The following is a 15,894-nucleotide window of genomic DNA, read 5'->3' on the forward strand; positions in this document are numbered from 1 at the left end:
GTTAAATCGGAAGGTCATTCTGGGCATAGGAAAAAGGCAGAAAGGCATGAGTGAAAAAAGGAAAAGTATTAAAGTGAGAAGAGTTGACAGAGCACAAATCACATTGTGGGGAGTAGGTAGAGACAAAGGTGAGATATAGGTTGAGTCAAACTTGTGTGGCACCTTGAAAATAAGGATTAGGTGTTCAGAGTCGATGCAGAAGTGTGTGTGAGAGTGAGTGAGTGAGTGAGAGAGGCGGTGGAGGGAAGCAGCAGAAATAGGGGTGATGTAGTCAGAGTGGTGGGAAAAATGTTTATTTGCAGGATATTTGGGCAGTTTGAAGAGGGAGAAATAATCAGGAAGGCTGGAGAGAAGGAAGTTACTATAGATTATGGACGATATAAGGCATTTAGGCTAGGAAGTTCATTAAGGGGTCCCCAGCAACATTTCAACCTTCAGTGTCGCTGTGACTGTAACTGCAGAAATTCTACCAAATCCTCCTTGCCTTTACTGCGAGCAAGGAAACTTGCCATTAGTGACATTGAGAACTCCCAAGAAAAGAAATCTTTTATGTCTGCACAACTAGACTTGATTTATATTATTCTTGTTGAGTGCAGTGAAACTGAGTAAGATTATGAGATATTTTTTGCTCCGTAGCTAGTGTGAGAATACTATCATTGAGAGGTGAAATATATGTGGCTGACCTTTTTCTATTCTAACTGAATACAAGCCATCAGATGGAAAGAACAGCAAGCAGAAACTAAAATAAGTATTCTGTTTGGAGGGAGACAGGCACACCAGTATAAATGGAGTTACTGGGCCTGATTCTCCAATCCCTTATGTAATTTTTACACCATTGTAATTCAGAGTTACAATGTCATAAACACAACATAACAGGTGCAGAATTAGGATCATAATTCATTTAAAAAAAATATTTAGTCAGATTCACGGGTGTCAAACTGACAATGCCAAACCATAGTAAACCCCTCTAAATCATCAGGTTCAGCTGGGTTTATGATTACTTTGCTTCACCAGAGCAGCACAAAACAATCAAACCCTGTACGTGAATGTGGTCCATTGTATGAGCTCCTATACATGGTGGAAAGACATACTTAAAGAATCCTGTTTGCAGGGAATAATTCAGCCCTCAGAAAAATTAGAACCCTTTAGCTGATTTGTGTACCTCGTTCACAATTCAGTAAGCAGTTTAGGAAACAATTAACATGATTCTCTGGTACTCTGACTAATTTGGGCTGCTTCAGTAGCGCAAACAGCCATAACTCTGACTTAAATGTCTCCCGGAGGATTTTCTTTATGCATAGGAACCCTCGGGTGGTAAAGGGCAGCTGTACTGACTTCTCTCAAAGGGTAGGAAATAAGAAGTTGTTATCCATTGACTGGATATGGCTACCAAAGCTATGGTATATCCACAACCATTATCAAATATCTGCCACCTTGATTGCCACTTGGTCAAGATGCTGGTGAAAATTGGTATAATTCTGTTGTCTACAATAGAGTTACACAAAATTATATTAGCTGAGCATCTGGTTTATAATCTTTAGCACTTTACATCATTCATTTAAATCAGTCTCTCTAGCCTCGTATAATTTTTGTTGCTCTTCTCTGAATAAGTTTTAGTTTTCTGATGTACTCAGAAATGTACACAGTACTCCAAGCATGGTCTCACCTGTGCCATGTAGAAAAAGGTGAGGGCCTGACTGATCCATGTTATGACACTTTTGTGCATGTAGTCAAAAAGCACATTGGCTGTTTTTGCCATCATGTTGTACAGTATCCTTATATCCAATGTGCTACCCACTTTGATTCTTAGATCTTATTTACACTACTGTATTCCAGTTATTAACCTCACAATGACTATTTGTTCCCCTGTTTCTAACCTATATAGGGGAAATCCAACTCCCATTAAGACTAGAACTGGTCAAAAAATTTTTGATGGAACAGTTTTCCATTGGAAAATGCCACTGTGTTGAAATCTAAAGGTTTTGTGGGAACACAATGAACTTTTTGAATGAAAAATTTCTAACCCATCTTTCTGAATCAAAATATTTTGGAATTTCTGTTCCCTGAAATATTTCAAGATTTTGACTTTTAATCCCAATTTAGGATGAAAACAAATTTTGAAATGTCAGAATTTCTGGCAGCATAGAAATTCTGTTTTCTGACCAGCTCAGCTGAGACTGAAAAATCTTTCCACTGACTTCAGTTGATCTGGATCAAGTTCAAGGCCTCTGTGTCAATTTTCTGTCCTCACTAGCATTTGCAGCAAATCACAATTTTATAGTATCTGAAAATATAATTAACGCATAGTTTAGCCCTTCTTCCAGGTCAGATTAATAGAAATGCGAAGTAAAAGACAGCCAAGCACTGACGCTTGGAACCCTAGGTATATTTACAGTTATGTTAAGCCTTATAGTTACTTTACCTTAAGTAACAAATATTTGCTGCAGAAGAAACATATCAGAGACAGTTTCATTCTATGAGTCATAAAATATACACAAATTCTGAAATCCTCCTCCTACTTCTACTGCATTAGAGCAATGCAAGAGAAAAGAATGCAAATTGAAAGAATACAGCTGTAGTTTCAAATACTGTCTGTGCCATTACTTAAAGTAATCAGCTATTTTTAAGATAAAATTCTGCAGTGCACTACAGTGATTTCTAATTGTTACTTTAGGTGTCTGAGGGAATGAAGTGGAGAGGAGAGGAAATGCAGCAGCAAAATACTTGATCCTATAGGTAAAACTTCTAATGAAACAAATGAGAACAGTGCCTGTACAATGGCTGCAGGATATGGATGTAAGAAATGAAGGAACTGATCTTACTACTGCTAACTTCACTGAGAGAAGGGGATGGGGCTCTAAAAGAAAGTGAATAGGTAGACCAGCCACAGTTCTCAATTCTGGAGAACTGATTTACACTCCATTCAGTCCCACCTTAGTCACAGCTCTAAATCGCAGAATAGACTATAGGGTCTTGTTTTAATTACTATTTGTTAAGGGCCAATGATGTGCTCATGGCTATACAAGTAAAAGCGTGGGTGGCGGGGAAGGAGAGGAGAGACGTATTACATCTAAAAGACCAAAACAGAGAGAAGACAAAAGAACTGGGAAACCAAGAAATAGTGCTGGCTTGTATGTCTTTAAAATACATGGTGTGAAATCCTGACCCCACTGAAGTCAAAGGGAGTTTTGCCATTAATTTTAAAAGGGCCAGGATTTTACCCATGCATCCTACCTCTCTCTCTTCTCATCTAAAAATCAAGAGGGTTTTAAATGAGGTGAGGGTGTAGGCCTGGAGCTTTGGGATTAGACCACAAATGTAGGGCTTGTCTACATAGGCATTTTAAACCAGATCAAATCAAATTAATCTGTTTTGAAAGCACTTGCCTACATATGATGCAACCCATCAGTGCACACTAACTCTGCATTTATTGGGAACTCTGGAGTCCTTCTACAAAGTGGTTGACTTTGAATGTAATTAGTTCTGTCTTTTGTTTATGTTCACACAATTGCTGTGCACCACTTTTTGCATGTTGCCAACAGCTATTCCACAATGCTTTGTAGGTCCATCATTACTGTTCTTTCCATTTACTTGTGTGCTCTCCCAGCCCTGGTATCAAGTTTCCAGGATGATCCTTCCCTTCTCTCCTTTAAAAGGTGGTGCAGAGCCAGCTTTTGCCCATTTGCTCGTGGATCCCATGTGATACAACCACAATAGCACGCCAGAAGCCCCACAATATGCATTACACAGCCTGGAGCCATGCTGAGCCCCTGGATCTCATCACCATCTGGGGAGAAGCATCGGTTTGGGAAGCTCTTGTGGCCACAGAAATAAGGACCTTTTTGTGGACATTGCAAAGCAGATCTCTGTGAGGGATCATGACCAGTGCCAGATAAAGAACAAGCAACTCAGGAGAAACTACACTGAAACGAGGGATAAAAGGAGACATCTGGCAGGAGACATGTAACCTGTGCATTTTTTGATGAACTGGACAGGATTCTACACAATGATAGAATGATAGTACAACCCATCCCAGAATTATTTGAGCCTGCTTCCTGCACTCCCTACTCTCTCAGTCTAGGATGACTGGCTCAGCCCATCAGGGGATGAACAGCAGAGGAGCTGCTCTCTGTGTGGGAGGATCTTTGGGGGAGTCAGGAACCTGAGGATGGCCAGCAGGACAGCCAGCCTAAGTCCTGCCCTGCTAGAAGGGACTCTGATTCCTGCCTTGTATCAGCTGATCCTGAGTCCCCACCATTCCATTTACTTGTGGGGCGAAGTAAACCCCACCAGAAACCCAGGCTGGGACCAGAGTCAGATCTCCCAGAGGGAATTGCAGCATGTAAGTACCTATCTTTACAATTTATTATTGATTATTGGTGGTGAATGTGAGCTAGGAGCCCCCCCTCTTCCTCCCACCCCCTCCTTTTGCTGCTTCAAAACGGTGCCCGCCAGCATGGCACAGTCACAAACAGTTCCCCATCCCCCACCTGCCCCTACCCCACAGCAGATTTGAATACCGAAAGCATTCATTTGTGCAAAAATTCAACTGTTTATTGAGACAGGGCTTACAGGAAAAGAAATGTGGTTAGTTTTCATAGTTTACATGAGGTATGAGGGCACGTTGCAATACTGCTCCGTGCTGAGGTACAAATGCCTTGTACCCTGCTTTCTAGCTGGCAATCATTGCAGGACCCTATTTAATTTTCTCTACACTTTCCCCTCTCTGCAGGGGAGATGTAGCAGAACTTAAGATTGAGAAATTGCTCCATTTTGTTTAGCACATTATAAGAAATAGCCACACACCCATGCCCCCTGATAGAGCTTGCAAGTCCCTTCCACTCTTGCAGAGCTTCTGGGGGGACAATCCTGGTGAATAACTTCACAGCAGATCTTGCTGGTGTGTCATTTGCCTTTCTGAGTAAGACCATTCTCTGTCTCCTAGTGGCCTGCCTCAGCATACTCAGCGACAGACGGGACAGCCTCAAGGGGATGTAGAGGGGATTAGTATCCAGCACACCCCCATGCATGCCTCTTTTTACAATGTCTCTGATGCCACAGAAGCACTCCAGTGCACCAACAAAACTGCAAAAACAAACCTGTAACAGCTCCAACCACCCAACCTGACTCCTACCAGCAGATGAATGCAGACACACTAGACTGAAATCCAAATGCACCCAGCAATCTACCTTCTCTGAGGTTCCCCAAAGAGTGGAGGTAAAGTCACATATACATACTAAAAAAAAAAAATCATAACTTGTCTGGAATATGAACAAACAACTGTTTTTTTCTTCCTGCTCCCATAGCCACAGTACCTGCAACAGCCAGACCACCAAGGGCAAGGCCTGTACTGCTGACAGACTGGCCAGCCTGAAGGGAGGAGAAGGGAGGGAAGGAAGACTCTGAATGAGAATGCACGGCAGAGTGAAAGGAAAACTCGGCTGGCTGAGAGGTGGAGGCTGTACACGAGAACCCAGTGGGAGAAATAAATGCAGCTTTCCTAGGAGATCATGGCAGTAGCCAAGGACAGTGTCATGGTTGCCAGGGAAAGAGTGGGTGTGGCCAAAGACAGCATCACCATGGTGAAGAAAAGCATGGAAAAAGACAGAGAGATGCACAGGAATCTCATGGACGCTGTCCTGAGCAGAATGCCCTCCTGCAAAACATGGTCATGCTAGGCCTGCAATCCCATAATTTGGGACTCAGCCATGTCCTTCTGCCCCAGGACAATGCTGGCTATGGCCACCAGCAGCAACTCCTAATCTTTGCATCCCAGCAGCAGTACTTCCAGCGGCTCCCATCAACCTTTTAGATTCAGCCTTTGGGCACCAAGCACACGTCACCCGAACTCCAGCTCTTTTGAGCCCTGAGAATTTTGAGCTGTGGCACTCAACCCAGAACCCATGAGGACAAGAAGAGCCAGAAACGAAGTGTATACATGTGTCTCACTTTATGCACTCCCTGCCCTCCACAAAACTGTACTACTTTGAGTTTTGTTTATACTGCTGTAGTAATTAAAGGTTTGTATATAACTGGTTATTTATGAAGATTGGTTAGTTAAAAGTTTTTTCAAAATACAAAGATATTATTATTCCATTGTTTTCATTAAAACTTAACTATTTTTATTGTTATTTCATAATAAAACTGATTACAATAAATCCAAGAGTCATGATTGCATTTAATACAGAATATCCTTTAAATAAAGCTGAAATAATTCATAGCATTTTACAATAGCACATAGGAATGTGGAACTTCAACCACCCACACACAATCCCCCACAATCAGCATTCCCACACCCTGCATGGGCTAACATGTTCAGGCAGGAGGCTCAATAAATGAACAATAGGCAACCCTAGCAGCGTGCCCCCAGCATTTTTGTGGAATTCTGTGGAACTCCTTGAGGTCTGCTCAAACCTCCAAGCAAGTTTCCACACCTCAGCCTCCCACCCTTCAGTAAAGCTTCCTCTCTTGCTCTCATAAATATTGTGCAAAAAACAACATGCTGTTAGAATGATTGGAGCATTTTTTTCCTGCTGTTTCCAACCTATTCCATAAACAGTCCCATCTGTCTTTCAAACGGCCAGATGCACACTCAACTACCATTCTGCAGCTACTCAGGCGATAGTTAAAAATATTCCTTCCTTCTGTCCAAGTGACCTGTGAATTGCATCAGTAGCCAGGGCACCAGCGAATAAGCCCAGAATAACCCGACAAACCTCCACACCATTAATGGCCACCGTGCTCCTGGGACAAACAGTCCTTTCTCCATAGTTTAAATAGTACTGAGTTCTGAAAGACCTTAGCATCATGGACCCTCCCAGACCACTCTGCAATTTTGTCTATAAACCTGCCACAGTGGTCCACCAGTCCTTGGAGCACTATGAAGAAATACCCCTTTCTGTTTATACATTCTGTGCTCTGGGGCATGGGGAATGATAGGCATATGGGTTCCATCAATTGCCCCGATACACTTTGGAAACCCCATGCATGCAAAGCCATCAATAATTTCCTGAGCGTTACCCAGTTTCATGACCTAATTAGACAGCACCTTATCAAAGCCATACGAGACCTTTAGGAGAATGGCCCCAACAGCTGATCTTCCTATGCCCAATTGGATGGCTACAGACCAAGAACGTTCTGGGATAGTCAGCTTCCAGATGGCAATAGTGACCCATTTGTCCACAGGTATGAGGCTTCACATGTTGATATGCTGTTGCTGAATATCTGGAGTCAGTTCTCCACAGATCTCAAAAAAGGTAGCTCTCCCCATCTTGAAGTTCTCTGCCCATTGCTGATCATCCTGGCTCTGTAGAATGATCCTCTCCCACCAATCCACGCTGGTTTCCTGACCCCAGAGACAGCACTGAATGATGTGTAGGTCATCCAGGACCAGGCCTCCTGTTCCAACAGCTTGGCATCTTCCTGTTCTTCCTCCTCCCTCCTGATGCCAGAGAAACTGCTGCTACTGCTATCGAATATTGTCCTGGTCCCGCAGCTCATTGGTGCAACAGGCAAAGTTGAATACCGAATTTCTCCAGCTGAGAGCTTTAATACAGCCCAAGCAGCCTGCGCATATTCACACGTCACCATAGCAGCACAGAGCATTGTTGGGGCCGTATGGCCAATGGGAATTTGAAAATGGTGCAAACCAGCCCAGAAAGGAAGCATGGGGTTGAGCAAGTGGAAATGTGATTTGAAAAACAAAACAAAACTGAACCTATCTGACATCTTATAATTCACAGCAAATATAATCCCAGAATGCATGCTGCTCAGCAGCAAAGCGAAGGACCATGAGATATCTTTGGAGAATGCTACAGCCTCAGTTGGCAGCAAACTGCAGTGTGTCCATCTGATGTGAAATGAAAATGGAGCAGGCATTGTGTGTGCCTGCTATTGATGAGACTTGTGTACTGTGAGTTACCTGACCCACATCAAAAAGCTTCAGACACTGTAGACATAACATTAGTGTTTTCATCCTAGTTCCCATCTAGGCACAACAAAAATCCTGAACACCATTGTCACTGAAAAACAGTAGTCCAGATAATCATCTGGTCTAATTCAGCACAGCTATGTTAATTTCTGAAGGTCAACTGAGGATCTGACCCAATAATCATAATTAATAACTAGAGCTGTCCAAATAACAGATTTTGCAGTTCACTGGCAATTCTTAAAATTGAAAAAAAAAATAGTTTCAAGTTTAATTAAATGTTTTGTTTCAACAAAATCAACACATGTCATTTTAATTTTGACCATTTTAAAATGTTTTTATTGGATGTGTTTAAAATAAACTTAAAGGACCTTTTCAATGAAAAGTCATTTCAAACTGAAAAATTGAAACATTTTGTTCTGAAATATCAAAACTAAATGTTTTGATGGTTTCACATTTTTTTCTGACCGAAATAAATTGGCAAAATTGACAGAAATTCACAAAACGAATTGGTGTAGCTGAATCTGCATTTTTCACTGAAAATGTTTTCGCCAAAACATTCACCTAATTCTAAAAACAGCAGCAATACACTCAGCATCATGATTTCAAATATATGACTAAGACAGTCCAAAGATTAGTAGAAGAAGATTACTGTAAAGAAGGACTAAGACAGAACTGTATATAAAAGCTTGAGTAATGCTTGTCTTTACTATGTCTGGCTCATGAGAACTAAGTTCATTCACAAAAAGGGTAAACCAACCAAATAATAGAGAATCTCTCTCCTCCCTGTGGTAAAACCTGCAAGAGGGGCCTAAACCTGAACTCCTACCAAACCATTCTGACTGGGAGGTAAGATTTTCCCCCACCTAGTGCAGAATGGGCCGTTTATCTAGGAAAAGAAAGCTGGGACTGCGGCCATGGAGATGTCCAATCCTCTATTCCTTTTCCATGTCAAGAAGAGAACCCCAAATATTGATGGTGCCCTCCATGAGCAGATCTTTAGGGTAAGATCTCCACATAGTTGTTATAGGTAGAACTGGTAGAGATGTCTGTAGTAAGGTTGCTTAAAAATTTCCATCTAAAATGCTGTTCACATGCTTATAATTTTGCCAGATTTTAATTGTTTGGGCTCAAATTTTCCATGTCAGGTGTTTGCCTCAGACTGAATTATTTTGTAAATTTTCAGTGGAAAAAATGTCAATGCAATCATGTAATTAAAGATTGTATCATAATGCATATGCACAAGGTGGAAAATTAACTTTTTACAGGCAACCTTAACTCTGGCACTTCCTAAATTTTGAGTGCTTGACTTTGCAACCTTATTATTCTTTTAGCATAGATTTTTGGATATAATTTTATTTAATAATGACTCCTGTGAACGTTCAATAATTTTTGCATTTTCCAACCAAAGATTCACCAACGGTTTTAGGGCCAACTGGAGCAGTGCACACATGGCAGGATAGAATTCGACCTCTCTTCATTTCAGCTTGTTTGGCTACAGCTTTGAGACAACAATTCAAATGACTCCCTGGGGTACCATATCTGTTTAATGTAATTAAGATTTATTTCCCATTTATTTGTGCACACAATTTATTTTCTAAATGGGGCCCATTAAAAATTATAGTAATAGCAGATGGTCTGACATAATCACAGAACAGATCTGGGCCAACACTATAGCCTTTTGCACCACTGGAGCAATGAAAAGGAGTAATAAAGCTGTCCTAACTAGGCATCCCCTCTGTATTGTGGGAGTTATACATTATTCTGTGAGCAGTCCCATTGATTTCAGAATGGGCAGTGGAAAGACTAAAAGAGCTAGGAAACTATAATGGGATGTAGTATAAAAATAGGTCCTCTTCTAAAATGAATATTATTTGATGTACAGAATTAGTCTAAGATGGGAAGAGATCCTTTCTTTCAACTTCAGTAGAGCAATTATATCAAGATCCAGACTATCACTCATAAATTATAGACTTTTTCTGGTTTCTAGTATTGTTCTAAAGTTATTTTGCAAAACAGTTTACTACCAGTGCAGTTATCAATTTCCTATTGGGTGCAATATTTCTCTAAGATACGTCTCATTCCAGATATTCCTAATAAAATATAATCTCAGGTAAAATATTCATTTGTATAGACTTTAAAACATTGAATTTGTCTTACCAATATTCATAAAATGCTATTCAAATGTATGTATAGCATTTAATAGTAATTCCCATCACAATAATTTTTGTTTGAAAAAAATGGGAACCAATCTTGAAAAATTAGGCTTGACCAAAACATCCTTGTTACCAGTGACTCTGATGTCATTTTGAACTCAAGCAGTTATCGATAATCATCCACAATTGCAATTCTGCTCAGCAAGGATACATAATGCTTTCACCTTGCAGCATGTGTGCTGAGCTATATAGGATTATACACAGAAAATGTAAAACTCTTCACTAAAATTGCAATACAAACCCCAAATTGATTCTTTCCACATGTTCAGAGATTCTTGCTGGCACTGCTGCCAAGGATCGAAATGTGCAGTGAACTTCAGTGGGAACGTAACAGGCACATGGGCGTGGACATGCAAAAGCGATTTGTGGAAGCCCCAGAGACACAATCAGCACCACGGATAGTGCCCCCAAATTTGCCCTCTTTTGCATCTTGTCAGTTGTCTTCATTTCGCTGTACCTGTTTTATTTGTAAAAGAAAATGTTTTTATCTTCATAAACACACTTGTAGAGCATGATCACTTAAATGATGGCTTCTGTAGGAGCTACTTTTCCTAAGGCTTCCTGACTGAGCTATAGAATAGAGAAAATGTAAATAAAGAAAACTTTGTACAAATCTATTTCTATGCAATCTGATAGGCAATTTAGGCAAAAGTCTATGAAATATGGTTTGAAAGGAGCTTTTCTTTCAAGCTATTTGCTATTTCAAAGTTAACTTTTCCCCTCGTTTCTATTTCACCATAATTATACTAATTTTCTGTTTCTCTATGGTAAAATATTGTATACTTTTGGTTTACACATATAACTTTTATGGGAGAAGGCATTCTCTAGTAGCCTAGGGCAGAGAACTAGGTGTCGTTATATCTGGGACTGTCATACTTTACCTCTCATTTGTTGTCTGATGTTGGTATGCAATGTTATTTAAGCCAAAACGTTCAATGGGAGCTATGGATAATCAGGACTTCTAAAACCAAGCCACTTATTTAGAAGCCTAAACATGGATGTAGGAGGAAGCTTAAGCTCCCAAGTGTGAAAAGTTTGGCCTTAACATCTATAAAACTTAAGCCAACATTTTAAAACTTGGGTTCCAGAAGTTAAGATGTTAAATTCATATTAAGGCACCACAGCAACAATCCACTTTTTACAAAGCTGCTCAGAACCTACAGCTGTCATTGACTTTGAGGACTTAGCACTTTAGAAAATCAGACAATTTACTTGGGTGCCTAATTGTGGCTTGAAGAGACTAGCTTCAGGCAAACAAGTTGAACATTTTAGTTCTAATTGTTAGACCTTTATGAAGAGCTTTGAGTGCTTCAGATGAAAGGTGCCACATAAAGGCAACTTATTATTAATTTTGTTGTTATTGTTGTATAGCCTAGTCTAACAATGAAGGACACTCATCCAAGTCTATGGTGGCTTGTGGATTTCAGCCATATTAAAACCTCATCCAGTATTGCCTACATCAAGATATTACCCTTAGTATAAAAGTCAAATTTCTTAAATCTTCAAACAGTCATTTTTCTACCAACATCATATGCAAACCATTATAATTCAAAGAAGAGACTCATAAATCTGAAGAGGTTTCTCAAATGTCTGTGGTCAAGTTAATAAGACAGCTACTATTCTCAACAAAAACACTTCATAAAGTGTGTAAGAACTATGCACTTATTCAGGTGTTCTCTTTAGTGAAAGTTGTCATGTTAAAATACCTTACACATTTCATTTTCTTTTGAAGAGTACTAAACCTCCATTTTCTTTTATAATTCTTGCAGGAGTCAAGAAGAAGTTACAACAACATGAGGACTTGCTAAGCAAGATCAAGAATTAAACTTCTAAGTGGGAAATTATAGATTTCATATTTTTTTCTCCATTTAAGAAAATAAAATGAATAACAATAATGCAAAATACTCATAACATTGAAATTGTTACATTTTGAAAAAATATCCACCTAATACATACCAACTTGCAATAAAATGTATTCCCCTTTCAGTGCAATACAAAATCCCTCTCCTTGTAAGCATTCTAAACATTATTTAGTTCAATAATGCAGAAACATTTGGAAGAGATAAATGATACATCTTCAGAGTCTTCATAATATATTTTATTAATAGAAAGGGATGATTTTGTTAAGTTTAGGGAACTCAAGGAAATGTCCTACAAGAGGCACTGCTCTTTTGGCAAGATCTCTTTGGAGGCCCTGATATGTCAAGATGCAGATTTGGGACAGAAAGGACAAAACAACCACCACCAACAACAAAAAGGAGAACCTAAGGCCCAGATCTCCAGGAGGTATTTAGGCACCTAACTCCCATTAAGAGTCTAAATAATTTTAAGTTACTAAAAGCAAGAAGTTTAAACTGATTTAGGATTCATTTCTTTAAGAGGAATTACATTTACTAAAACCTCCATTTCATGACTCATTTCTGATGTTTTCATCATTAACAACAATTTCTGCAACTAATAATGATATTTAACTTTTCAGTTATTCCTCAAACATTCATTGAGTCTTAAAGCACTCTTGTTATTCAGACAAACATTCTTCTCATTTTGCAGATGATTAGGTGACTTCTCCAACATCACAGAATAAGTCGGTGGGACAGTAAATAATGGAACCCCAGAGTTCTGACTTCTAGTCCCCAGCCGTAATCACTAGACCAGTGTTTCTCAGACTGTGGAAGAGTCCAAACCCCTGTAGAGGCAGGTGCAAACAAGGAGCAATTACCTTTGTTCTCTCCACCAGGAGCTGCTGCCACATACCATGAGAGAAAACAGAAGGACTGGAAACACAAGTGAGTGTGGTGTTGCCAGCCACCACTAGGAGTCATCAATGGGAAAGTGAGAATGGGAGCAGAGAGAATAGAACCAGGTAGGTCTGCCAGCATGTCAAGTGGATCAAGGAACCAGGCACGTTGCCATTATGTGTAGGGAAGGAGGCAACCAAATAGCTAGGAATTGTGTGCAGAGGAACAGGCTACTGGGCAGTATATTTAGGGGAGCTGGGAACCAGGCAGCTGAACAGTGTATGCAGGACAGAAGGGAACTGGACAGCATGTGCAGGGGAGAAGAGAACCAGGGGGCAACACACATATTCACAGGAGGGGGCTGCATGGGAGTGTTGCAGTTGGAAGAAGGGTTGAGAAAGCACATGCAGAGAGAAAAATCAAACACCAATAGAGAAGCATATGCCAGAGGAGAGAGAGACAGAACACATGAGAGGGGAGTGGAAATGAACAAAAAAAAAAGTGTGATTCCCACTCCACACCCCCAAAAAGAGGACAAGACATTTGTCACAGTCAATACAATTAAATATGCAGTTGCCACAGGAACATTGCACGATCATGAGTGGCACGCTGGAGGGGAAGGGGCCCACGGTACAAAGCATTTACCCCCCGCCCCCCAGCGCACACACAATAAGCAGAGCAAGGTAAAAGCAGCTTGGAGAGCAAAGGGTGCAATTTGGGATGCCGGGGGAGAGATGTGGAAAGCCCCTGGCCAGCTCTACTTTGAATTCTTTCCAGAATGACCTATACTAGCAGAGTTTAAGGCCCCACCTCCTGCCAGGGCTGGCTCTACTTCCCACAAGCTTGGCCCCGTGCATTAGTAGTTTGGCTCAGGTCTGAGGTAGCAGGTCCATCATTCCTCTGATTGGCACAAACCAGAGGAATGTTTGTGATGGGCTGTTTTCAACTGTTACTAGCTGAGTGAGAACCAACTGGCCTCAGTCTCCTGAACAGTGGCACGAGGTGCCCCCCATCCCGAAACTGCACCTGGCGGCGGGGGGGAGGGAGGAGATACTGACAATGCCCAGGCATTAGTGACAGCATCACTGGGGAGCTGAGTGGCTGACTAGGGGAGGGCGCAGCTCTGAGACCACCACTGGTGCGGGGGGAGTGGGGACACTCACTCTTACAAAATGAGCTGAAAGCTCCTTGCGTGGCTTCCCACGGATACCGCTGCGACGTCACGGGGGGCTCTGCCTGAGGAAGGACTGCAAGCCCAAAGCCAGTATGTGGCCTCAGGTTTCCGTCACTAAGGGGCAGTGACGGGGAGGGGGGAAGACGCTGATTATTTCAGCAGCACGATTTGCTGGAGCTGCTGCACGAGGAATCTCAGAAAGCCGGGGGGGCGGGGGCTTCCCTTCTTAGCTTTTTTCAGGGCAGATGCTTCCCATTAGGGAAGAATTCCCCTAATTCACCGAGGTCGACTTGAAGGGAGTTCATTCCCTGCACAGCCGGACAGTGGGCACCGAACAAACAGAGGGAAATAAAACAAGCCCCGATTGCATGGAGGTGAACCCCCGCCCCCAACCATCCCCTCCCCCCAGAGCTACATTCGGGCAGCATTTCACCTCTACAGCCTGAGGCTTCCAAGCAGCCCAGGGAACCTAACGAACCACATCCAAAGTGGCTGCTGCACCAGCGTGCGTTTGTTTGGGTTAATCAGGCACTTTTCCATCTCTTCTCCCCCCCGCCCCCCCCCCCGGGGGGCTCCTCTGCAAGGGCTCACATTGCCAGTTCAAATGCAATGAACAGCACGCAGCAACGCGACCCCATGCGGGGAGGGACAGACAGCGAAAATGCATTGGGTGCAACAGCCATTACCTGCAGTTCGGTATCACAAAACTCCGGCGGCGGCAGCGCCCATCCTCCTCCGTCGCTGCCAGGGGCTAGAAGCTCGTCTAAGGTATGCCCAGGAACGTGGTTGTTTCAGATCCTGCGTGCTCCGGCTGCGTGTTTGTCATTGGGTGCCACCCCGGGCTCCAAAAGTTCATCCCAGCCCAAACAAACCTGGCTCAGCCCCGGGCTATCATTCCTTACGCCTTCCCATTGCCCGCCAGCCAGGTTGGGGAGTCATGGCTCAAAAAAAAAAAAAAAAAAAAAAAAGAATTAGCCCTCGAAATCCATCCACCTTTTGTTATTTTTTTAATTAAAGACAACAAATCCCGAGATCACTTGTTTCGAAGCAAGCAGACCATGCAGGCAGCTTGTAGCATTTCCCAGCACCACCGCTCTTTCCTCCCAGGCACTTGGGGGAGAGTGCAAAGCAATTCACCAGCTTTTGTTTCCTGCAGCAGATGGCTCAGCCCCCAGTGCCGCAGCCTTAGGCTCAAATCCAGCCCCGGGACAGGCAGGAAAGGAAGCGCGCACAGCGCTCGGGGCACGGCACGCACTTCTCGGGCGGTGTGTCTGGAGCGAGGACGGAGTAACTGCTCAGCTCCTCTTTCTCGGTGGGCGGCTCTTTAGAGGGGAGCTGATGGGGAGGGAGCTAAGCGAAGGTGCTGGAGACAGCAGAGCTTAACTGAGGTATAATTTACGCAAATTGAAAGCTGGCTCTTGCTGGGTAGCCACTGGCAATCCGACAGAAAAACCAGGACCACAGCTCACGGTGGAGGAGGGAAAGAGCATTGTGAAAAATAAAGCAACAAAAAACCGTATCTGGCACCTGGGTTTCCAAGGCCGGCTCCAGGCACCAGCCTACCAAGCATGTGCTTGGGGCAGCACCTGGAGGGGGGCGGCGCTCAGGGTTGGGTTTTTTGGTTTTTTTTTTTAAACATACTGGGGCTGTTGGGGCACCCGGCGGCGCTCCAGCCGGAGATCGGGGCTGCGACTGGGCTTGCCGCCCTCCCCGCGGCGCTCCGGCCGGCCGGGGACAATGGGGCCGCGGCCGGGCTCTCCGCCCTCCCCCCGGCGCTCTGGCCGGGCTCTCCGCCCTCCCCCCGGCGCTCCGGCCGCCGGGGAGAGCGGGCCTGCGGCC

The 15,894-nt window shown here is 42.9% G+C and overlaps 1 protein-coding gene across 2 annotated transcripts in view; it reads right to left on the reverse strand.

Annotated features, from left to right (window-relative positions):
- The window catches only part of LOC112113626 (matrix-remodeling-associated protein 5), a 32,793-nt gene extending 17,502 nt beyond the window's left edge, over positions 1-15,291 (reverse strand). Inside the window, exons 1-3 of one of the 2 annotated variants that reach the window (XM_024209979.3) lie at positions 15,193-15,291; positions 14,742-14,996; positions 10,385-10,600 (exon numbers count right to left, since the gene is read on the reverse strand). In XM_024209979.3, the coding sequence (XP_024065747.1) occupies positions 10,385-10,590 (206 nt within the window). In that variant the 5' untranslated portion in view covers positions 10,591-10,600; positions 14,742-14,996; positions 15,193-15,291. Of the gene's footprint in view, positions 1-10,384; positions 10,601-12,862; positions 12,924-14,741; positions 14,997-15,192 lie in introns of those variants that run through there. The other variant, XM_024209978.3, reaches the window with a different exon arrangement.
- Between the last annotated feature and the right edge of the window lie 603 nt (positions 15,292-15,894).

The sequence above is a fragment of the Terrapene carolina genome, unplaced genomic scaffold (assembly GCF_002925995.2).
Source record: "Terrapene carolina triunguis isolate 2854851 unplaced genomic scaffold, T_m_triunguis-2.0 Scaffold23, whole genome shotgun sequence".
NCBI lineage: Eukaryota > Metazoa > Chordata > Testudines > Emydidae > Terrapene > Terrapene triunguis.